Genomic DNA, 25,264 nt, shown 5'->3' with positions numbered 1-25,264 from the left:
GGACACGCATTGGCTGAGAAACACTTAGATTCCTACGAAGAAGTCGAAAATTGGGTGTCTGATTGGTTTGTTTCAAAAGACGAACATTTCTATTGGCGTGGTGTCCACAAATTGCCAGAAAGGTGGTCAAAATGTATAGAAAGCAATGGTCAGTACCTTGAATAAAATGTTTTTACTTTTCAATTCAAAATTAGTGTTTCATTAAAAAAAAAAAGCTCGTTTCATACCGGTACACCTGGTATTGTGGCAACCGTCAATATGGAGTACATGAATTGATTAGATTTACAGGCGAAAAGTCCAAGCGGTTCCAAAGTACTATGTATCAATGCATGCCGAAACATCCATATTAATGCGTAATGTAGTCTCCACTGGCGGCAGCGCAGGCGCTCACTCTGGTATTCAGTCGATCGTACAGATGGCGAATACTGTTCTGAGATACTTTATACCACGTGTGCTCGACCTGTTCACGTAGTTCTGTAAGCATTCTTGGCTGCCGAGGCGTACGTGTCATTTCTCGTCCCATCATATCCCACGCGTGCTCGATTGGCAATAAGTCCAGAGATCGTACGTGAAAGAGAGTTGTCCCAGACAATAAGGTCTGGGGTGGAGTCAGTTTGTCCTGGACGAATGCGCTCTACGAGGCAGCGCTCACCAGGTCGTACTCGCAAACGACCATCACTTGCGTGCATGCAAAATTTGCATTTATAGTTGAAGACCACGACGCGCCATTCCATCTTCCAAGTGATCCTCTGACGGCACCAGTCGAGGCGTGCACATCAATGCTCTGACGTGAGTGGAAAACAAGGTAGAGGTGTGCGAGTCCGTACCCTCACTGCTAATAACCGGTTCGCAACAGTTCTTGTTGATACATTTCGGCTAACAAGCCCTCTTATTTGTGCAGTGTTAGCTGTGCGATCTGCCACTGATACCCTTACAATACGACAATCCTGGCGGGAGTCTCTGCTGCGTGGACGTCCAGAACCTGGTGTACGCGTGTGAGAATATTCACGTGACCACTGATACCAACATCGTTGCATAACTGGCGTAGCACGTTCACTTTCGTGTGGCAGTTGCCCGAAATGACAATCTCGCCACTCGGAAGGCCACAGTTTGACTCCTTTCAAACTCGGTCAGTCGACTATAGGAAGCACCGGTGCGTCTCTGTGGCGTGGTTGCCTGCTTTCTTCACACGTCTGCACCACATTGAGCTTTCTGGCTATGAGTATTCGATATTAACGGTGGAACAGTAAACACTCGCTGTTCAGGGTAGGGTAGTTCGGTTGGCTGCCCTAATCTGACAGACTCCTTAACAATCAGTTCCTAATGACGAGCAGCACCACAGGTGGCGCGGCTGCTAGCGCCGCCTGGCGGCCTAGAGTAGCAGAGGTCTATGTGCTGACAGAAGACCAGTATTAACCAGTAAATATAACTTGCCTGCTAGCGGCCTAGGACCTGATAGCGGCTTTGTTGTAATAATTGAAGCAGCGACTTGGTACTAGAGGACAATATACACTGAAGAGCCGAAGAAACTGATACACCTGCCTAACATCGTGTAGGACCCCGGTGAGCACACCGATGTCCCACAACACGACGTGATATGGACTCAACTAATGTCTCAAATACTGCTGGAGGGAATTGACTCTATGAATCCTGCAGGGCTGTCCATAAATCCATAAGAGTACGAGAGGGTGGAGATCTCTCCTGAACAGCTCGGTACAAAGCATCCCACATATTCTCAATAATGTTCATGTCTGCTCGGTACAAAGCATCCCAAATATTCTCAATAATGTTCATGTCTGCGGAGTTAGGTGGTCAGCGGAAGTATTTAAACTCAGAAGACTGTTCCTGAAGCCACTCTGTAGCAATTCTGGACGTGTGGGGTGTCGCAGTGTTCTGCGGGAATTGCCCAAGTCCGTCGGAATGCACAGTGGACATGAATGGATGCAGGTGATCAGACAGGATGCTTATGTACGTGTCACCTGTCAGAGTCGTATATCTGGACGTATCAGGGGTCCCATATCACTCCAACTGCACACGCCCCACACCATTACAGAGCCTCCACCAGCTCGAAAAGTCCCCTGCTGACATGCAGGGTCCATTTATTCAGGAGGTTGTCTCCATACCCATACACTTCCATCCGCTCGCTACCGTTTGAAACGAGACTCTTCCGGCCAGACAACATGTTTCCAGTCATCAGCAGTCCAGTGTCGGTGTTGATGGGCCCAGGCGAGGCGTAAAGCTTTGTATCGTGCAGTCATCAAGGGTACACGAGTGGGCCTTCGGCTGAGAAAGCCTATGTCGATGATGTTGCGTTTAATGGTTCGCACGCTGACCCCTGTTGATGGCCCTGCATTCAGATCTGCAGCAATTTGCGTAAGGGTTGCACTTCTGCCACGTTGAACGATTCTCTTCAGTCGTCGTTGGTCCCGTTATTGCAGGATCGTTTTCCGGTCGCAGCGATGTCGGAGATTTGATGTTTTACCGGATACCTGATATTAACAGTACACTCGTGAAATGGTAATAGCGGAAAATCCCCACTTCATCGCTACCTCGGAGGTGCTGTATAGTGCTCGTGCGTTGACCATAACACCACGTTCAAACTCACTGAAATCTTGATAACGTGCCATTGCAGCAGCAGTAACCGATCTAACTACTGTGCCAGACACCTGTTGTCTTATATAGGCGTTGCTGACCGCAGCGCCGTATTCTGCCTGTTTACATATCTCTGTATTTGAATAGGCTTGCCTGTACCAGTTTCTGTAGCGCTTCAGTGTATGTGGCATGGGTGGGGATACCTGTGCAGTGTGATGACTACGTTGAGAGGAAGATGAAGAGTGACTATGACCTGTCGCATACTCCTATTAACGTTCATATATTTGGACGGAATGTGTCCATAGTCGGGAAGGGACGTGTCAATAGTCGATATGTGTGGAGAAGCAACACTGTAATTAACTTCTGGAGACACGGCCATTTATATTAAACATACAGCCTGTGTGAATTGTACTGTGCGTTAGCGATTACGACATACAGAGCTGCTTGTATCCGTGTGTTAGACTTCCATTCTATGACTTTATAGGCTACTTACGAGAGCACAGTGTAAATGTCAGTCAGAACAATGTATGAATTCTTATATTCAACCAGTGTCAAAGCATGCAACTGTTATCTCCAGTTAGCTTAAAATCCGTAGAAGCGGAGTTTACGAATTTAATATCTATGGTTTTTTTTTTTTTTTTTTTGCTTCTACTGGGTTGAATACGATTCAGGCCTAATTTAAAGTGTACAGGAACCAATTATTTGCAAAATACTGCATAACGGAATGATAGTAAATTAGTGACTATGTATATATGTAGATATAAATAAGTAATCATATTTTGTACAAAATGCTTCTTATTTTCACCGCCGAGCGCTGTGGCCGAGCGGTTCTAGGCGCTTCAGTCCGGAACCGCGCTGCTGCTACGGTCTCAGGTTCGAATCCTGCCTCGGGAATGCATATGTGTGATGTCCTTAGGTTAGTTAGGTTTAAGTAGTTCTAAATCTAGGGGACTGATGACCTCAGATGTTAAGTCCCATAGTGCTTAGAACTATTTTTTACTTTGCTTTCTTATATTGCACGTCATCTGACGAGTCTGATAACTATTTTTCCTTTTGCAACAAGTTTCGATTTTTGCTTTGTTAATATTTTCTTTTGACGTCAAGTTTGTAGCTTTAATTTGTCTAGTCTTACGTCTGTTTGTTGGAGGGTCGGATGTATCTGGAAAAGGTGAAACATTGTTCAGAATTTTCGTAGGGCTGACTTGCTTCGTTTCATTTGAAATCACAAGGTCAAGTAGAACTATCATCTAGTTTTGTAGAAGGTCCTGGTAGAGGTGACGTTGCTCTCCTTTCAGGCGATAGCGCATTTTTGGCCACATTTGTCTGCCCATGTAGAGCCTGTGGATCTTGTAGTGAATTGCGGCTTAGAAAACAGAGCTCTTTCGGTTGATTTCTGGCTAGATGACTGGATGATACTTGCTCTAGTAGGGGAACATGGAAAGGGATAAGAGGTTGTTTCGTGGAATGTTTGTCCAGTTACGTTGATGTTATCATTTCCAGTAAATCTATCTGGATCACTTCTAAAAACGTAATGTGGAACTGCATTGGGATTAAACGCATAGATTCCCGTTGCCTTGCACCCAGAGACGGCGTTCCCCGATGCTGCAGCTTTTCCCCAATAATCTTGTAGTAGCTCGCCAAATTTAAAACTTCCTCGCTTCCGATATGGGTGATTCCTTTGGCAGTTTTGACCGGCAATGTGAAAATGAAGCTTTAAACATTTTAAGACAGGTCGGTACTGCGGCTGCTGATAATGGGTAGTGTGGCTAGGGAGGCACATTAAAATGATGCTGTTCCTCTCGGCAAACTCCAACAGCTGTACCGTACCAGAGTGTGAAGTATGGCCATCCAAAATCAGTATAACTGTTCGAAGGGGTATTCGGGGCCAAAATGATCCCTTAGCCATTCAAAAAAGATCTCAAAATCATTCACGTAGGCAGATTTATTTGACATGACAACCTTACTTCCCAGTGGCTTGTTGTCCCCCCACTCTTTTTTTGTTAATTCCCTTCATGACAACTCAAGATGGAAGAAACATCCCTTTAGCATTGCAGAATGCAAGGTCTGTAACAGTGTCTCCTTTTGCTGACGAAGTAATTACAGGAACTGTTTATGACCCCCTTTTCAGCTGCAACAGCGCCTGGTCGGTTTTTTTAACTGAAGGCCTGTCTCATCCATGTTAAATATACTTCCCAGTTTATTGAGCCACCCCTTTTTCTTCCATTATTCTTGAAAGTACCTTGAAATATTCCATGACTTCATTATGATTCAATTCCTGGTCTCTGGCCAAAGATAAGCCTTCAGGTTTTCAGACTTTTGATCTGGATATTGATATAAGAACAGTTGTAGCCAGTCGTAACCTACGTTTCATTTTTCGTTATTAAATTTATGATTGAGGCCAAGCCGCACAGCAAAATCATAAGCTAGACGTCGTTCACAGTCGCTCGTCAAGGGAAAACCATGGGTCTGCCTGCTTGTCCCGGGGTGGGCAAGTCGTTTTTCACCGAGTGGCACAGCGCACCAGCCACAGAACCATCAAATGCCGAATGGGATCTGGTTCCTACAACCAATGTTATTCGCAAGTAAGGAAAAGAACCAATGTGACAAACAGACTTAAACCATTCCCTATGAAGGAAATCACTCCCATAAGTACAGTTAATGTGTTACGTGCTCGGAAAAGAAAATTGGAAGTGGAGGACATCGAAGAAAAAAAAAAACTGGAGTATATGACGAAGACAACCGTCATAAAAGAAGATTATAAACTGCAATTGGAAAAAGAAGTAGCTATTGCAGATGTGCAAGCAAGGTTTACATATGGTTTTAAGAACATTGTGTGGAAAAATCTGGTTACGACTGGGGAATATAAAATATCTGCATTTACACTAAACAGCATTGGAAATTGGTCGTGTGTTAGGGAGCTGGCCGAAAAGGATTGATTGGAGCACGTTTACCACATTAAAGGTGACACGAAAATTCTGTTTATAAAGCTCCACTTCCGTTTGGATCTGCTTAAAAAGGATGACTACATTGTATGGAAATGAGATGGACTGGAACTTGTACACTTGTCAATGGAACGACCTTTTGCGGAGCTTAAAACGAACGGAATAATTACAGTTGGGAGTGTCCCGCAGATACAGCCAGAAAGACGTAGAGTGTTTTAATAACTGTGTCATGCGGCAAACAAGGGACAAAATTAAAATTCCAGAATGCTCTCAGCAGGAATAATTGCAGGGAAGAACACAGCTAATTGTCAAAGCCATAAAAGAGATAGTTTACAGGAAAGAAATTAGATATGTGTTGGAATTCGAAAACATACTGTATTTGCATGAGTCGAACTACTTGTTGGAGAGAGAATTAAACGATTCACACGTAGATTTAAACTATACGTTAAAAATTAGACCGAATGTTATTAAAACTGCACCAAACATAAAATAAAGAATTATTGTCTGTGTGTAAATGTATACACAAAAATTAATAAATGGTTTTGTACGTGAATATTTATTTTCGTATTCTCTGCCCTGGAAACAATGCTAAGACGTTTCCTATTGTAACTGATCTACGTATGTGGGAATTGGGCATGTGAGTTAGTCCTGCAATGATACTGGAAGCTGCGAGAAGAAGAAGAAGTAGTTAATAATTATCAGACAATATATGCTGTTTGACTTTAGCGGGAATACTAATCTCGTTCTGTCACTCTTAACATACCCTGTGGGGCTAGGCTTCGGACATGTATATATATTTTCAACAACTCTTTTTGAGCCAAAGTATCGGTTTTTGCAGGAAATTCCGCACAGCACTGACGAAGTAACCTAACAGTCATTTAGCGAAAGCAGTGATATTTCACCGCCCGAGAAAGTAAAGCCAAACAGTGTTTACACTATGACGCCATCAAATATGAAAAGGACTGGAAATCCCGGAAGCGCCAGCAGCAGTAAAATGCCTAGGCGGATGCATCTGGAGAGAGCTGAAGAAGACTGCATATGTCTGGGTCAGAGATTTATTTGCTGGAATTTTAAAGGAAGTAACTCAAACACTGAGGACCGACTGGTCGGTGAGCTAAAGCAGAAGAATGTGTCAGGCTCGAAATCATTTGCATGGATTTTTAAGGATGCGTAATCCACCCACTAAGAAGTGACAGTGTAGGAGACGAGTGGCCGAAATTCTCGTCTGTATGTCACCTTGTGACTGTGGCACTACAATTCGGATCGAGGTGTAAGAGGCACTAAGACGACTGCTGTTGCTGGAGGAAACATCGACAATGATTTGGTCTGGCCTGTACTTGTTGATTAATTGGCTCTCGATGTACTATAGTCAGATAAGCGTTTAGGTACTGGGTTTGCTTCTAAATAAATTAGCACTCTGCACATATGTATACTACTGAACACGGCTGACACTTGCAACTTTTTGAGGACATTGCATAGGCACCGTTCTTGCACAAATACAGCATTATCCAATTGATGCCAGTTTGCTTACAATACGACACTGAAACCTGCAGGTTCACTAGCATTCGTATTCAAGCATTCATTTCTCACGGTGTTTCCATTTTTTGTCCAGCTGCTGCTGCCGGCCGGGGTGGCCGAGCGGTTCTAGGCGATACAGTTTGGAACCGCTACGGTCGCAGGTTCGAATCCTGCCTCGGGAATGGATAGTTAGGTTTAAGTAGTTCTAGGTTCTATCGGACTGATGACCTTAGAAGTCAAGTCCCACAGTGCTCAGAGCCATTTGAACCATTTTGTCCAGCTGCTGTGTGTGTGTGAGATATCCGAGTCGTCTTTAAAAATCTCCTCGTAGCTCATAGCTAAGTCATGGCGTAGCAATATGCACATACACAGATGGCGGTAGTATTGCGTACACAAGGTATAAAAGGGCAATGCATTGGCAGAGCTGTCATTTGTACTCGAATGAGTCATATGAAAAGCTGTCCGATGTGATTATGGCCGCACGACAGGAATTAGACTCTGAATGCGGATGGTAACCGGAGCTATACGCGTGGGTAATTCCATTTCGGAAATTGTTAGGAAATTCAATATTCTGAGAGCCACAGTGTCAAGAGTGTGCCGAGAATACCAAATGTCAGATATTACTTCTCACCACGACAACATGGTGACCGACGGCCTTTGCTTAACAGTGAGAGCAGCGACGTTTGCGTAGGGTTGTCAGTGCTTACAGACAAGCAGCACTGCGTGAAATAACCGCGGAAATCAATGTGAGACGTACGACGAACATATCAGTTAAGACAGTGTGGCGAAATTTGATGTTAATAGGACATGGCAGCAGACGACCGATGCGAGTGCCTTTGCTAATAGCATATTACCTACAGCACCCCTCCTGGGCTTGTGACCTAGACGGCTGTAAGACCGGGAACTGGTCAGATGAGTCCCGATTTCATTTCGTAAGAGCTGACGGGATGGGGTTCGTGTGTGACGCAGACTACACAAAGCCATGTCAACAAGGCACTGTGCAAGCTGGTGGTGGCTCCATAATGGTGTGGGCTGTGTTTACATGGAATGGACTGGGTCCTTTCGTTCACTTGAACCGATTATTGACCGGAAATGCTTATGTTCGGCTACTTGGAGATTATTTGGAGCCATTCATGGGCTTCATGTTCTCAAGCAACAATGGGATTTTCGTGGATGACAGTGCGCCATATCACCGGCCCACAATTGTTGATGACTGTTGTGAACATTTGAAATGAATAATTTGGCCACCCAGATCGCCCAGTATGAATCCCATCAAAGTTTTATGGAACATAATCGAGAGGTCAGAATGCGAACAAAATCCTGCACTGGTAACACTTTTGTATTTATGGATGGCCATAGAGGCAGCATGACTCAGTATTTCTACAGGGGACTTCTAAAGACTTGTTGAGTCCATGCCATGTCGAGTTGCTGCACTATTCTGGGGAAAAGGCGGTCTGACATGACTTCTGTCACCTCAGTGTAATCAAATCTATAAGTGTACAGAAATACCGTAACCTTTTTGGACATTGAAAACTTCCATGTCTCCATGCCTTACATCCATCACAGTATTTCATCTCATGGACGCTGACTGCTGTTGATTCACGCATGCTACCTGACTTGAAATGCAGTTTTCATATGGAAAATTATTTTCCTGTAGAACAATGGCATCAAATATGTAACTTAGATATCCACCAAGAGACCGTCTGTTCTATTTTATGTACGTCAGTCCATTTAATTGGTAGAATATCGCTGTGTGATACTGCCTCCACCATTTGAAAATGTTTCATTCAGAAACTACAATCTTCTAAGGGCATAAACATCACCATCTTCCTTCCTTCTGATATTTTGAAATACAACAACTCGTGTGCTAAGAATAGTCTGCACTCCATCGCATCAATGATATCAAGTGCGTAACACAGGTTTCCACATGGTTTAAGGGTAACTATTTCAAAATAAAGGGTGCTTAAGAAATGATGCTCAATAATTCAAACGTGAGAAGTACAGGCCAAAAGTAGCTAAAAAGCTTCTATTAACATGAGTCCACAAATCAACTATTGCCGAGGTATCGCATTAATTCGAGTTGGGGACGAACTGTAAACGCCTCTGTATTTACGTTGGTATCTCAAGGTTTGGGATTGCCTATCTGTTTGTTTACACATGCACAACTACTTCCCCTTCCCCCTTCGTGAATTGTGCCAAACCAGTCGCACAGTCGGTTACACCAATGAAGATTACACTCGCATGTACTTCGTGCATGGCAAAGCGAATGGCATTGCCCTTGAGGCTGCGTTATTGTATGAAAAAGCTTTTCCTCTCTACAAGCAGCCTGACACGCTTCCATTTAGCCAATTACGTCAGCACCTTAGAGAAACCAGGAGTTTCGCACGCCATGTATGTGAAGGTCGACCTAGATCCACAACACCCGATGTTGAGGAAAGGATGTTACGCATTGTACACGAACGTTCGAGTACTTCAACAAAGAGGATTACTACCCAAGAGCGTGTCCTCAATTAAAGCAGTGCGTGGCAAGTACTCTCTCCACATCACCCCCCAGCGAGTGAAAGTACTCAACAATACAGACTTCCCTCCTAGAGACAATTTCTGCCAATGATTGCAACAACAGTGTACCCTGAATCCCCTGTTTGTAAGCAGTATTCTATTCACAGATGAGGCTGGATTAACCCATTACGGTATTTTTAACAACCATAACTGTCACATTAGGGCCAATCCTGATGCAACATACTTATCACGATATCAGCAGCATTATTCATTGAGCGTCTGGGCAGGACTGCACAAAGACCGCATAATTGGACCACACTTCCTACCACAGACTAACCGGACAGCAGTACACGCGGTTTCTGTGGACTGTACTTCCAGGTGTACATGATGATGCACCTTTGAACCAACGCCTGAAATGTGGTTCATGCATGACGGTGCTCCAGCACATTTTCATTTATGAGGGCGGCAGCTTGTAACACGGGCGTATGATCAGTATTGGATAGGTAGAGGAGGGCGCGTGTCATTTCCTCCAAGGTCTCCAGATTTAAATACCGTGGCTTTCTGTGTGTGAGGCCATGTCAAAAGCCAGGGCTGCGCTACCGAGGTCAGCTCTCTTGAGGAATTACGCTTTTGGATTGAATCAGCCTTCCAGCATTTTCAGAATTTCCCAGGACTACCCGATAGGATTTGCAACTCATTTCAGAGTGGAGTTCAATGTTGCATTCAGACACTGATAAACTGAAACAAAAAATGTGGTGTATCTCGACAACGGTTGATTTGTGGAGCTATATTTATTGTCGCTTTTTAGCTACCTTTGGCCTGCACTTTCCACTTGTAAATTATTGACTATCACTTCTGAAAGACCCTGTATAGTCATACAGAGCATAGTTTATAACTCATTCTCAGTTCTGTGTGGAACGTGTACTCCTACAGTAGTCAACCACCAATTCCTATATATCTACATTAATTCTCCTCATTCTGTTGTGAAAACTTTCTACTGACACGTTCGACCTCTACGATACACCACTCATATACTCAGGAAGTAATCGTGAGCCATTCTTCTGCCTATTGAGCTGTACAAGAGTCTTCTTACTTGCTCAAATGTCGGGAGGTTCCTTAATGCTTCATGATATCTGTCAAAAAGCGTTGGAGCCCTGCCTGTCAAATGCAACTTATTTATATGCGGTAATTGCGTTCCCAACCTGTCAGCCGGCCGCGGTGGTCTCGCAGTTCTAGGCGCGCAGTCCGGAACCGTGCGACTGCTACGGTCGCAGGTTTGGAATCCTGCCTCGGGCATGGATGTGTGTGATGTCCTTAGGTTAGTTAGGTTTAATTAGTTCTAAGTTCTAGGAGACTGATGGCCACAGCAGTTAAGTCCCATAGTGCTCAGAGCCATTTGACCGTATGCGGCACGCACCTGGCTGCATTTCCTTCACCATGCCCCCTCCTTCCCGTCTTGGTCTTCTCATTCATGTCGTCTTGGCTAACCACCTGGTTCCTTGTTGTTCTTTCAGTTTTGTTCCTTCTGGTTTGACTTCCATTTCTACATTTTCTGTCTTTAGTGTGAGCCATCTGGGAAGAACATCATCCCTAGCGTCTACTGCATGCATTCCTCTACCCCCTTCCTTCCCCTCTTGCTTCCCTGCCACAGCCCCTCTCCACCAGACTAGGTCACTAAGGTGTGTAGTCAGTCTATGTGGTGGGACTGCTATGTACTCATCCAGTTGAGCCTCCTGATAACACAGTGATCACGCTACTGAGCCATTACCCCCCCCCCTCCCCTCCATGTATGCCACAGAGTGGTTGCTTATCATCCTGGAGTGTCGGAACTTCCAGCTATGGCCACCGTGCCAGGCTGCCCTTACTGTGGCTGGGTGGCACACATGAGGATAGTCCCCCATCAGACTGGGTGGTATCAGCGTGGATGCTTAGTGTATGAAGCATATCAACTGCAGACATCTGCCCATTCTCAAATGGCCGTCTCTCCGAATGGTAATGTTCATTGAATGCTTTTTCGTATGACCCTGCATCCTTCCCTGCCATGGATACACCGTGGGAGGAGTGCCAGGTTCCCTGTCTTGGGATGAAACACTTGCCAACTACTTGGTCGGTACGAGGATGGATGGGAACACATTCACCGCCTCAAAGCCGTTGTTTTTTGTGGATAATATTGATGATAAGTTTGAAGAAGAGGAGGCTCTCAGTAAGATGTGGTCGGCCTCCCTGTTGATCACAGCTTATTCTAGCACCCAGTCTGCAGCTCTTCGTGCTTGTGATCGTTTTGGTAACATACCGGTGTCTGTTACCCCGCACCAGTTAATGAAAAATGACTCCCTGGGCCATATTCAGTGAGACCTCTACCTGCAAATTGATGAGGCACTCCAAGCTAGTTCTGGAACAACACAGTGTTCAATTTGTTTGACGTGTGAAGAAGGGCAATAAAGACAACCACACCAATACTAGCACCTTTATTCTGGCGTTCAAGGGAGATACTCTACCAGAGATGGCTGAGGTCATTTTTTACCAATGTGACGTGAAGCTGTACGTCCTTCCACCCATGAGGTGCTTTCGGTGGTTGCATTTTGGGCATATGTCTTCCTGCTGTACGATAGACCATCTATGTGCTGACCATGGACGCCGACTGCATGAGGGAAGCTCACGTGTTCCGCCACTCTCCAAACTCGCCAAATAGCCCAGCTTATAAGATAGAAAAGAGAATCCAACAGTACAAGTCCCTGGGACGCCTATCTTATGCTGAGGCCCACCATAAATATGATGAACTCCACACAGTGTCGATTTCTTCAACTTTTGCTTCTGTTACATCCTTTCCCCCTCCTCCCTCTTCCTTACCCCAGCTCCATCCTTGTCCCCGTCCCCTAGGTTCCCACACCCTCCCCTATGGGTTACCTGGTTGAAGAAGTGCCGTGCCCCCTTCTTCGGCACTCACCATGGACCACTCCCCCCAGTGTCTCTCAGGTCAGAAGCCTGCTACCACAGCTCGGCCACGAGATGCGCCGTCTGTGTGCCCCAAGGTTGCTTGCTGTCTTTCAGTCCCGGATCTCGCAGAAGCCTGCTCTCCCTGTTTGCCCTGCCCTCCTCATCCTCTGAAAGTGAAGAAGAAGAAACATGAAGCCCAGGACAAGCCCCGCTCTCCCCCCACTCCCTCCAGAGGTGCCATCTTCCCCCTCACAACCTGAGTCTGACTTACTTGAGGATGTCACCCCATTCTTGTCGGTGATGACCACTGACTTAGTGACATGACCTCCCCTTGGCACTTTATGTCTAAGCTGCACTCTCACCACACACTAATCCAATGGAATTGCAATGGATATTATCGTCACCTACCGAAAATACAACACTTTATTTCCTTTTATTCTTGCTCTTTAAAAAGCGAAGTTCCGTGATGACCACTCTCTAACATTTTGTTGTTATCGGGCATTCTGTTGGAACTGTACGAGCCCCAGGATAGCATCTTGAACAATATACGCTTTGGTTCGCACTGATGTCATTAGTGATCGGATTCCCCCTTCAATACCAACCTGGAAGCAACAGCGGTACGCGCGTGAACGATCCCATCAATCACCATTTGCAGTGTCTGCCTCCCTCCAGGTAGGCAACTTCCTTACATTGAACTGCCTACCATAATACTGCAACTCCCGCCTCCATATCTCCTCCTCAGGGACTTTCTTGCACACCACACCCTGTGAAGGAGTGCCACTTTGATAGCTAGGGGTATTCTGATTGACCAACATACTACAGACGTTGATTTGTATTTCCTCAATAACAGTTCCCCTACCCCCTTCAGTGCCTCTCATGCCACCTTTGCTGCAATCAATCTCACGTTCTCCTCCCCTGATCTCGTGGCTTCCCTACACTGGTTACCTCATGATGATCTTTGTAACAGTATCCACTTTCTGGTGATTCTATCATACCCCTGCCGCCGCCAGGCTGGCAGGCCCCCACGCTGGGCATTCCACAGAGCCAATTGGGCTTTATCTACGTCTTCTGTGCTCTTTGACACTTCTGTCTCAGATTGCTTTGATACGGTCGTGCAAGACGACTCTAATACTACCCTTCATGCCGCTGGCACTGCTATCTCCCTATCCACAGGTCTCCCCCATTGTCGACAAGTAGCGTGGTAGACTAAGGACGTGGCAGTCGCTATCCAGGACCGTCGACGGGCGCTGTAACGATTTAAATGACAGCCTTAACAGACCAACCTTATCGCTTTTAACCATCTCCATGCTAAGTTCTTGTACCTTATTGAGCAAAGTAAAAAGGGACGCTGGGAGCGCTATGTTTCCTCGCTGGGGACGTATGCCTCTTCATCACAGGTGTGGACGAAGCTCCACAGCCTTCTGGGCTGCCAGCGACAGTCAGCTTTCCAGGGTCTTATCCTGTAGGATGCTCTGTGTACTGATACATAGGTCCTTGCAGAACACCTTGTGACACACTTAACGACGGCATCGGCGTCTTCTTCCTATCCTGCTACCTTTCTGTGGTAGAAATGACAAGTTGAAGAAACCCCCTCTGTTTCAACCTCCACGAAGGTGAAGCCTATGTTGAACCCTTCATTGAATGGGAATTCCATGCAGGCTGTTCACATGACGGGGCACAAGGCCCAGATTCCATCCACAATCAGTTGATCCAACACTTTGACGTTACCGAGAGGCAACATTACTCAAGGTCTTCAGCTGCGTTTGGCTCATGGGTGCCTTCCCCTTCCAATGGCGAAACAGCATAATTATCCCCATCCTTAAGACCTGGAAGAACCCAATGTCGCTCAACAGGTACAGACTGATTAGCCTGACCAACATACTTTGTAAACTCCTCGAGAGGATGGTTAGCTTCCGATTATGTTGGGTACTCGAATCTTGGGGCCTTTTGTCCCCGAATCAGTGTGGCTTCTGGGAAGGACGATCTGCAACAGACCGTTTACTCAGATTGGAAACAGCAGTCCGACAGGCTTTTATTAACCATTAACATCTTTTCACGGTCAGCTTTGACCTACATAAGGCATATAGCATGGATTGGCTCCTTCACATTTTAGTACCCTCCATGACTGGGGCTTTTGCGGCCCCCTTCCGATTTTCATCCCGAGTTTTTATCCCACCAGTTTTTTTGGGGGGGGGGTCATGTTGGCACCTCACTCAGCACCCCTCGGACCCAGGAGAACGGTATCCCACAGGGTTCATTGTTAAGTGTCACACTCTGCCTCATAGCCATCAATGGGCTTGTTCGTTCTGTTGGGCCTGTGGTTGCTCCTGCGTTTATGTCGACGACTTTTGCATCTGGTGCAGCTCCCACTTGATAGCATCTACTGAACACCAGTTCCAAGGCGCCATCTCATGGGCCTCTGCGTGGACCCTTTCCCATTACTTCAGTTTTCTCCCTCCCTGTTTTGCCGTAGACCTACAGCCCACCCCAATCCAGAACTTTATTTGGGCAACCGGCACCTAGATATTGTAGTGCAGTTCCGTTTCTTGGGCCTTCTTTGATACTACGGCGCCGTGGCTGCCTCATATTGGAATAATAGAGAACTGTGAAGGTGGTTCGATGAACCCTCTGCCAGGCACTTAAATGTGATTTGCTGAGTATCCATGTAGATGTAGATGCATGCAGAAGCTTAATACTCTCTACCTTCTGGCCCCCACGTCATATGCAGACCATATGACACTTCTCCATCTTAACTGTGTTCTGGTTTTGTCCAGAGTGGATCACGGTTGTCAGATTTATGGCTTAGTGGCTCCTCTCCGTGTTCGTCGCTATGAGGTGCATCTGGCGTCGGTGCCTTTTGCAGTAGTCCTGTCGACAGCCATCTTACACGGATAGCAGAGACCAAAGGGTGCCTGCAGGCTGCTAATTTCGTCGGTACATATTAAAACACCGTGGGGGAGGCCTGAGTAACAAAATGGAGGGCCTGTTAACGGCTCACAGGTCTGCTGTGAACAAACTGAATGATCTCCATCTATCCTCCCTGGAAACTGCCCAGTGTGCCACAGATTAGAACCAAACTACTCCAGGGTCTTAAGGCCTCTGCCTCCCCGTCCTTGAGGAGTTTGAGTGCTACCATCTTCCAGGAGTTTGAGTGCTACCATCTTCCATACTGATGGTTCTTAAACGATAGATAAGACGGGATATGGTTTTACATCTCCTACCGGCATGAAAAACCATTTACTGCCAGGCTCATGCAGTGTGTTCACACCAGAGCTGCTAGCCATTAACAGCATTTTGTTACTTAAGCCTCCCCCCACGGTGTTTTAATATGTACCGACGCAATTATCAGTCTGCAGGCACACTTTGGTCTCTGCTATCCATGACCTTCCCTCTGCCCTAGGCTGTACCACCTGCTCAGTTGTCTTTCTCTGTGTCCCAAGCCATGTGGGAATCTCAGTGAATGAACTGGTTGACCGTTAGGTTAGAGGGGCAGATACTTACCTCCATTCCCTTTCATGATTCCAGGTACAGATATACGATTGACATCAAATCTCTTTTTGCCCAAAAGTGGAATGATATCTGGTGCGCTACTGCTCTCAGTAATAAAACTCCGCAAGTCGAGGAGACTACTACAATTTGGCGCTCTTCCTTCCACTCCTCTCGGAAGGACTCAACTGTCTTACGTCGTGTACGCATTGGTCATACTAGGTTCACCCATTGTTTTGTCTTGCGTAACGAGCCACTCCCACAATGTGGTTTTGGAGCCAGACTGACGATATCCAATATATTGGTGGAAAGTCCCATTCTTTTGGTCCTTCGTATTAAGTATAGCCTGCCAAATTCCTTGACTGTAATATTAGGAGACGATTCACGGATGGTTGACCTTGTCGTCAGTTTCTTTGGTGAAAGTGGTTTTTATTTTCAGTTATAAGGTTTTGCTTTCCGCCTGGAGCAGGGGAATGGTGCTTATGATTGGAACCTCACTTTGTGTTTTCTGATGACCTCGCTGTTTAATCCCATAACCGACCTCAATCAATCAGTAAGACTCTCAGTCAATCATCGCACTTAAATGGCAGTGCAGTCGGACTGCGTACTACTTCGTCTTATATTTTTACTTTTCTCAACAACATAGGTCACAAACAAAACAAATTTTCAACATTATTTAATTATTTTTGGCGCGCTGAAGACATATAATTTTTGCCTTGCACAAACTATAGGTATACGGACGGATGCAGACAGTTTCTAAGCTCCGCATTGAAATCTCCATGTAATTGTGACTTATTTAGTTTCATAATCGAAGAAAGATCTTTCACACAAACGTGTCGATCGCAAAGTTGCAGCATTATCCACAAGTTGCATTTTTACAGGCGCGCTTCAACTGTCTGCACATGCACAGGGGCGGTTTCAACTGAAACGGCAAACGGTCTCGAAAGCAGCTGGGAAACAAATGAAAGGTTGACAGAGTCCTCAAAATAATTATAAAAAGTCCTCAACATCTTAATCCTTGTACTTCTTTCAAGTCCACAATGAATTCTTAAAACCTCACATTTTGTTTAACGCAATTGAGCTTAGGGAACTCGACTGTCTCTATCAGAATATCTCCCTTCTACAATGTGATTTTCTTTTTAAATGCATCCCTATCAAACCAGAAAGAAGTTATATTACAGTGTCTTACTGTGAGCACTGAGCAATCAAGGTCCACTTAAAATGGGGAGTCTCCACTCCATTCTGAATGTTCTAATTTTCGTTCCGACACCCCTTTTTCCTTTATAAATTCAACAATAGCGAGTTTGAAATCGAAAAATTGTTCAAAACACGCCCCTTGACATAACCAACGTACTTTGCGGTAATACATCAGAAAAAGTTTTGCATCACCTCGGTTCCGAGAGTTTCGGAACTTGTACAGAAAATTGGAAGAGAGATCAACATAAACATCATTTCTGCCCTTTCTATTGAATTTATTCTTGCCTGTATTCGTCGTGACATACTATCCACAAGTTCATCAAGGCACTGATGGTCCAGATTGTCCCACTACTCAACGGCGATTCGGCGTAGATCCGTCAAGAGTGGTTTGTGGGTCACGTCGTCCATAAACTGCCCTTTTCAATCTATCCCATTTATGTTCGATAGGGTTCACGTCTGGAGAACATGCTGGCCACTCTAGTCGAGCGCTTTCGTTATCCTGAAGGAAGTCATTCACAAGAACGGCAAGATGGGGGTGCAAATTTACGTCCACGAAGACAAACGTCTCGCCAATATGCTGCTGATATGGTTGCACTATCGGTCGGAGGATGGCACTCACGTATCGTACAGCTGTTTGGGCGCCTTCCATGACCACCAGCGGCGTACGACGGCCCCACACAATGCCATCCCAAAACAGCAGGTAACCTCCACATTGTTACATTCGCTTGACAGTGTGTCTAAGGCGTTCAGCCTGATCGTGCTGCCTCCAAACACGTCTCCGACGATAGTCTGGTTGAAGGCATATGCGACATTCATCGGTGACGAGAACGTGATGCCAGTCCTGAGTGGTCCATTCGGTATGTTGGGCCCATCTGTGCCGCGCTGCATGGTGTCGTGGTTGCAAAGCTGGACCTCTCCATGGACGTCGGGAGTGAAGTTGCGCATCGTGCAGCCTGTTGCGCACAGTTTGACTCCTAACACGATGTCCTGTGGCTGCTCGAAAAGCATTATTCAACATGGAGGCGTTGCTGTCGGGGTCCTCCGAGCCATAATCCGTAGGTAGCGGTCATCCACTGCAGTAATAGCCCTTGGGCAGCCTCAGCGAGGCATGTCATTGACAGTTCCTGTCTCTCTGTATCTCCTCCATGTCCGAACAACATCGCGTTGGTCCACTCCGAGATGCCTGAACACTTCCCTTGTTGAGAGCCCTTCCTGGAACAAAGTAACAATGCGGACCCAGCGGAGTGACTATAGGTGTCTTGAAAATTTTGGTAGGGGGAGGACCAAAAGAAATGCGATTTATGGGAACACGATACGAGAAGCATTGACAGCGCCATCGGGAGAAGCAGCGATGATTCTCTCTTTTTAAGTTGGGAGGGGGCGGTGTGTTGAGTGTTAGTGTAGCATGTTTTCCAATTCAGTGGTCGGATCTCGGAATCTTTGTGATGCATTTAGGGGAGTAATCATAGGTTTCCGAACACTAACAACATTAGCACATTCTAGCGGGTCGAGGCCTCCGGTGATCCTTATTTTGACCGGTTTTAATAGTAGATCATTTCAGAGATTAAGGTTGAAAGAAACACACAGTGGTTTGATAACAAAATTTGGAAAATTCTTAGAAAACACAGGCTATTGTACTCTCGGGAAAAAAGCAGAAATGTCCTCAGACAAAAGTTAGTTGATACTCGTTTGTGCATAAAAATGTTGTTGCACAAAGTATGCGTTCGATGAGTAATGCAGCACTTTTTTTTCCCTCTGAAAGCAGATTGGTATTTTTCAGAATTCCAATACACCAAATTATTGCCCTATCTCTTAGCTAGAAAACACTATTTTCCAACATAATCTCCGTCGAATGCGACGCACTTACGCCACCTTACTGGGAGGGCCTGTATAATGGTCGACGTCGCAGCCAACGTCTTGCTGCATCGATAACCTCCCCATCATCCACGTACTGCTTCCCGAGGAGTGCACACTTCATTGAGCCACACAGGTGTAAGTCGGAAGGTGCGAGATCCGAGCTGTAGGGTGGATGAGGAAGAACAGTCCAATGAAGTCTTGTGACCTCTTTTCGGTCGCACGGACTTGTGCGAGGCGTTGCGTTGTAATAGAGAAAAAGTTCGTTTGTATTTTTGTGGCGACGAATACACTGTACTCGCTTCTTCAGTTTCCTGAGGGTAGCACAGTACACTTCAGAGTTTATCATTGCACCATGACAGAAGACAGCAAACAGAATAACCCCTTCAGAGGCCCAGAAGACGGTCACCGTGACTTTACCGCTTGAGGGTGCAGCTCTGAACTTTTTCTTCGGAGCAGTGGTGGTGTGGCGCCACTCCATGGATTGCCGTTTTGTTTCCGGTTCGAAGTGATGAAACCATGTTTCATCACCGGTGACGATGGTCGACAAAAATTGTCACGATCAGTCTGCTAGCACGCAAGCAATTCCGCGCAGATGGTTCTTCGTTGCTGTTTACGGGCTTCTGTTGGGCATCGAGGAACCCATCGGTCACTAACCTTTTATGTACCCGAACTGGTGGACGAGTGTGTCAGCACTACCAACAAAGACGTCCAGTTGTGTAGCGAGGTTTTTGATTGTGATCCGTCGATCACCTACAGTGAGAGTGGTGCACGTGCGAACATTGCAGGAGTCCCAGCTGTGTAAGGCTAGCCGGTACACAGGAGATCGGACAGGTTTGCGCGATCTTGTTGGGATGGTAACAGATGCATCGCCCAATGACTTACCGTGCTTTTGTTCACTGCCAGATCTCTGTAGACATTCTGTAAGCGCCTATGACTATATGCGATACTCTGATTTTTTGCCAAAAGAAACTTAGTGGCAGCTCTACTTCGAACGCACCTCCGTTACAAACGCCTCGTATAGCGCCGCCAGCAATCGGAACTTCATGAAACTATAGGATCTGAAGCGGGAGTATTCCACGTTGGCGCGCAACAAAATCCATATGTTTCAGCCGAAACTGGCCGAGGAAAGAAATATGTTGCATTACTTATTGAACGCCCCTAGTACATAAGCGAAAGCTCTGGGCGAGAATCCCAGAAAATTCTTCTCGTGCACAAAGTGGTTTATCCGATCGAATGGTTCTATTCAGTTCCTCGTCGAGCAGTTTGGTTTGGGAATAGAAGACAGCGAAAGGGAAACTGAAGTTTTAAATTTCACATTAAAACGAATCATTTATGCAGGCAGATCGTACAGAAATACTATCGTTTGTCTTCTGTACAAACTCTCGCATGGATGACTTAGGAAGAGACATCCCTTGCATTGAGAAGGGACTGAAAGAGTTCTACAATAAGTCTCCAGGTCCGGAAGGAACCCCAATTCGATTTTACAGAGAATTACCTTCGACATTGACACAGCGCAAAGTACCAAACAACTACAGAAAAGCGAAGGTGACTACTGTACGTAAGCAGGGTAAAAGAGCGGATCCGCAAAATTACATACCAAGATCCTTAACATCGGTTTGCTCCAGGAGTCTTGAACATATTCTCAGTTCAAATATAATAAATTTCCTTGCGAGAGACAACTTTCTGTTCACAGTTCAGCGCGGAATTAAAAAGCTTCGCCCATGCGAAACTCAGCTTATCCTTTTCTCATACGATAGATATCCTGCGAACGATGGGCGTTGGGCACCTGGCAGATTCCATATTCTCAGATTTCCGGAAATTGTTTGACATAGTGCACGCTCCAGACTCTTAAACGACGGTCCGGGTATACGTAACAGATTCTCCGTTACGTGTCTACAGGACTTTTTAAGTGCAGAAAATTTTGTGTTGTGGACATCCACAGCTTTAGATCTGTATCATTATGTGAAATGGCTTCAGCTGAATGATAAATATTTATCTATGAACCAACTTGTTTGAGGGTGTTAGAGTCACATATTCAGGCATTCGTCTGAGTGTAAACAAGAGCAAAACGTATAAAGATTCAGTATCGGTTCAAATGTAGATGAGCTGCATTCTGTCGTGTTTTAACTTGACTACCGACCTCTTAACGGTTGAACAGTTTTATTACAATTTGGACAGTGTGTGTTGGGTCGTCTACTAGTTATCGCTTGAACTAAGTTACGAAATAAATGTGAGTACATAATGTTCTTATATAGTTCAGTGTACAGTTCAACTACATTTTAGCCGATACTGGATCTTTAAACGTTTTGCTCTTGTTTTTATTGAGAGGCATCCCTGGAGATGTGACTCTAACGCCATGAAGCTACTTGTTTCATAAATAAATATTTATCATATAGCTCAAGCGGTCTTTCCATCATGATACTTCTTAAGTTATAGAATCCCTTTCGTTATCCTCGACTGCGAGATTTCTTGTGAGATAAAGGTATTGTTCAGGAGTGGCTCAGGGAAGTGTAATGGAAAAGCTGTCGTTCTCTGTAGAGACAAAAGATATGCCAGTGAGCATCCATGTGGATAGAATATCTGTTTGGTGTGATGGATGGCTCTGAATGTGTAAAAACCTAAGTTAACGGATATAGTAGAAAAATAATCCTGTAATGCTCGAATACAGTATTTGTAGTGTGCAGTTAGAAACAGCAACGTTGCAAAGCGATATGAAATGGAACTAGCACGTAAGGTCGATTGCAGTGAACGCGAATGGTCAACTTCGATTTATTTGGAGAATTGTAGGAAGGTATAGATCATATATAAAGGTAACCGCGTACACTGAACTCGTGTGCGATCCATTCCTGAGTACCGCAAGGGTAATTTGGATCCTCGCCACGTGGGATTGAAGAAAGACGTTGAAGCAATTCAGAGGTGTGCTGCTGAGTATTTTGGGTGGAATACTTATTGAACATTTCGCTCATAAAGTAATGAATCATGAGGACTGTATTATTTAATAAGTATAAATAAAACAGTTTACTGCATCAGACACTTTAGTGTTATATAATACTTAGTGAACTCAAATAGGAACTCTTGACGGATAGAGGACGTTCTTTCAGTTAGACACAATTGAGTAAATTTAGAGAACCGGAATTTGCGGCTGACGGGCGAACGATTCTACTGCCATCAACGTACATCTGGCTTAAGGACCGCGTAAGAAAATAAGAGGATTCGTGCTCGCACGGACATTCGTTTTTCTCTCGCTCCATTTGCGAGTGGAAGAGAAAAGGGGATGACTTGAGGTGGTACTAGGTATACTGCGCCGTGCACCGTATTTTGGCTTACGAAATATTTGTCTGTATGTGCGTGTATGTATGCAGATGAAGACAATTAATCCCGGCGTGCCAATAAACGTCTCGTAGCAAATATTTGGAGCAATAAGTCGCCCAGGAGCGCGGAAATTACGGCCGCGATCGTGAGTGGGATTTCGCGCGACTCTGTGACGTCCCCGAAGACGAGAGAATAATGGACATTCCTCTAGCATCTTGCTATGAGGCGCCGAGAACCATAACGCCCGAAGCACATCATCGCCAATCGTGAGACATCTGTTGATCTTATGTTGAGTTAGATTTAGGTGTGCTGTAGGCCCACATTGTATATTTGCACATATACGGAAAACTGTCACTGGTTTCTCTGATATTCACTTAAATTGGGGCTCAACGACCGTTTGGTTTAGGCCCTAATGGTTCTGAGAACCTCATGTGATGAATAAATCAGCAACTCCACGAATTTTTTCTTTTGCCGCGATACACACAATTTTGCGACACTTTTCTGTCTGAACAGGACACGCAGTCTAAATCAGCAGGCCAGTTGATTGTAATATTGTGGGGGTTAGCTAGTATATGTATTACGTACCTCTTCCCTCCTTTCCATAATTCATTCTGGCATACTATCTGAGGAGTGTCCACCATTGGTTCTATAAGTTCCTGAATCTCTATAAATTTTTACACTTCCCAACTTGTGGTAGGCAACGTGAAGATGTGCTGCGTAATTAATATGTCCCTTGAACTCTTGTATGTGACATGCTCGTAATATTGAAAACATTCAGCCTGTTGCTCACCTTGCTTTTGGACATCTCTGAAGTTGTTATACTATTGAAGTTCCAATTTGCGAATCGCACAGCTCACCTCTCTTCATTCCCTATGTCTGTAGGAGTTCCGGACAAACACTTCTTAAGGGTTGGTCGTTAATACCTTCTCAACTGGTGGGTTATTAGAGAAGCTGTGTATGGAAGGATGTGCGTGGAGCCATGTATGATGTACAGGGATGGCTTGTTTGTTGCAGACTTACCAGCGGATCAAGGCGAACCGACAGAGCAGGCTGCGCTTGAAGAACCGCAAGCGCAAGGCGGACGAGGCGACGTGCCCCGTGTGCAGCGAGCGTCTCTCAGGAAGCGCCGACGAGCTCAACGCGCACGTAGACGCATGCCTGCGCAAGGTCAGTCTCATACCTACCTACACTCCCATGTGTCCAAGTTTCTCTTCTTATCGGTTTTACGTCCAGTACTTAACTATCTGTTTGAATAACATTCCTTTCCCTTGCTGTTTTGAAGATAATTTCCTTTCTTTTAGCTCCAGTGGAAAAATAACGTACAGAAGGGTTACAAGAAGAACCGCTTATCATTATTATGGAGTAATGAATATCGCGCACGCAGCAGTAACGACATAATTGTAAGGACACATTTCATCTATTCTTTGAAGACAGTGCATCAGTGCTGTTATATCTTTCATGGTTCTTCCCTTTACTAGTACCAGGTCTACAGTTTTACAGATTTTAAAAATTACGTGAATCCTTACAATCGTTACAAACATTGTGGTCACTTCTCTTTTTATTTTTTAACGTAGTGTAAATAATAGTGTGACTTGCTGACTCGAGCGACGGATCAGAACATTTCAGGTTAACATTGGAACCTGACAGTCGGAATTAGCCCAATTAATGAGTATGCTCTGGTAGGTGTTAAAGAATTTCTGTACGGCTCTAGGTATTCATTGTGGTATCGGAGTTTGTGCAGACACGGAGCTTCTTGAATAATTAGAAGTGTGCGCCGGGTCTGTGTTCTTTATGGACAATTCTGCATCCGTTCTCACTGACCAACTCACAGCTTCAGCCTGTTTTTGCTTTTCCTCCACTATCCTAGAACCCATAGGGACTCCATGGCAAACCAGGCCCCGTTTCGGTTTGCGAAGAAAGCTCCACATCACATGAGGGTAAGTGGAATTCCGAGTCCTAATGCTTTAAAACTAATACGAATATTGATTCAAATAATTTGTTTTGCGGGCATCGAATTAAATGACCTCACTGTATACACTGTCGTGTCAGATAATTATGACCACCACCTAGAACTGTGCTGGACGTATCTCATGTGATAACCACTGACGAAGTGATATATATCACGGGACTAACAAGCTGTCTTTAGGCATTATGAACACAGCCGTCATAATTAAAGAAATGGACGAATCAACTTTCCGAAAAGGAGTGACTATGGGCCTTAGAGGGCAACGGCCGTGCTGCAGTACTAACACCGATTCCCGTCGGATAACCGAAGTTAAGCGTTGTCGGGCTTGGCTAGCACTTGAATGGGTGACCGTCTGTATTTGTCGACCGCTGTTAGCAAGTGAGGTGCACACAGCCGTTGTGAGGCGAACTGAGGGGCTACTTGACTGAGAAGTTGCGGTTCCGGACGAGAAAACTGACAACGGCTGGGAGAGCCGTGTGCTGACCACGTGCCCCCCCCCCCCCCCCCCCCCCCCCCCCCATATCCGCCTGCAGGGATGCCTAGCAGCTGTGGGTGGCACATAGCCTGTCGGTACCATTGGGCCTTCCGAGGCCTATTCGGAGGGTGTATACTGATTTTTATCAGCTTTAAAGCCAAGTGAGCACTAATTCGGAGAAAGCGAAGTTTGTGGACTGCCCGTGTGCCCTTGTTGCGAAAGTACATCGTGAGTGCACAGCTGTGAAAGTGCAGAACGGTTGTTGCCATTGATTCAGAGGTAGTCGCCAACTGCGACATTTCGTGAAAGCCAGTCGACACGAATTGCGGAACCATTCAAATAAAGCAGGAGTGAACTAAACTCGTGTCTACGACAGGAGTTCAGCAGATCCTTGTACATAGGGGCTCCGAAGCAGACACACTGTGTCTGAAACAGTTATAACACCATTGCATGTATGGAAGTAAGTGACTTGCGTTGCTCGTG

General features: G+C 45.4%; 1 protein-coding gene across 2 annotated transcripts in view; it reads left to right on the top strand.

Annotated features, from left to right (window-relative positions):
* The window catches only part of LOC126298582 (E3 ubiquitin-protein ligase Rnf220-like), a 622,331-nt gene that overhangs the window by 527,907 nt on the left and 69,160 nt on the right, over positions 1 to 25,264 (top strand). For both annotated transcript variants that reach the window (XM_049989954.1, XM_049989953.1), the window contains one exon: positions 23,355 to 23,507. In XM_049989954.1, the coding sequence (XP_049845911.1) occupies positions 23,355 to 23,507 (153 nt within the window). The remainder of the gene's footprint in view (positions 1 to 23,354; positions 23,508 to 25,264) is intronic.

The sequence above is a fragment of the Schistocerca gregaria genome, chromosome X, assembly GCF_023897955.1.
Source record: "Schistocerca gregaria isolate iqSchGreg1 chromosome X, iqSchGreg1.2, whole genome shotgun sequence".
NCBI classification, from domain to species: domain Eukaryota; kingdom Metazoa; phylum Arthropoda; class Insecta; order Orthoptera; family Acrididae; genus Schistocerca; species Schistocerca gregaria.
Note: the sequence above shows the minus strand (reverse complement) of the source record. Positions and strands in the feature narration are given on the sequence as shown.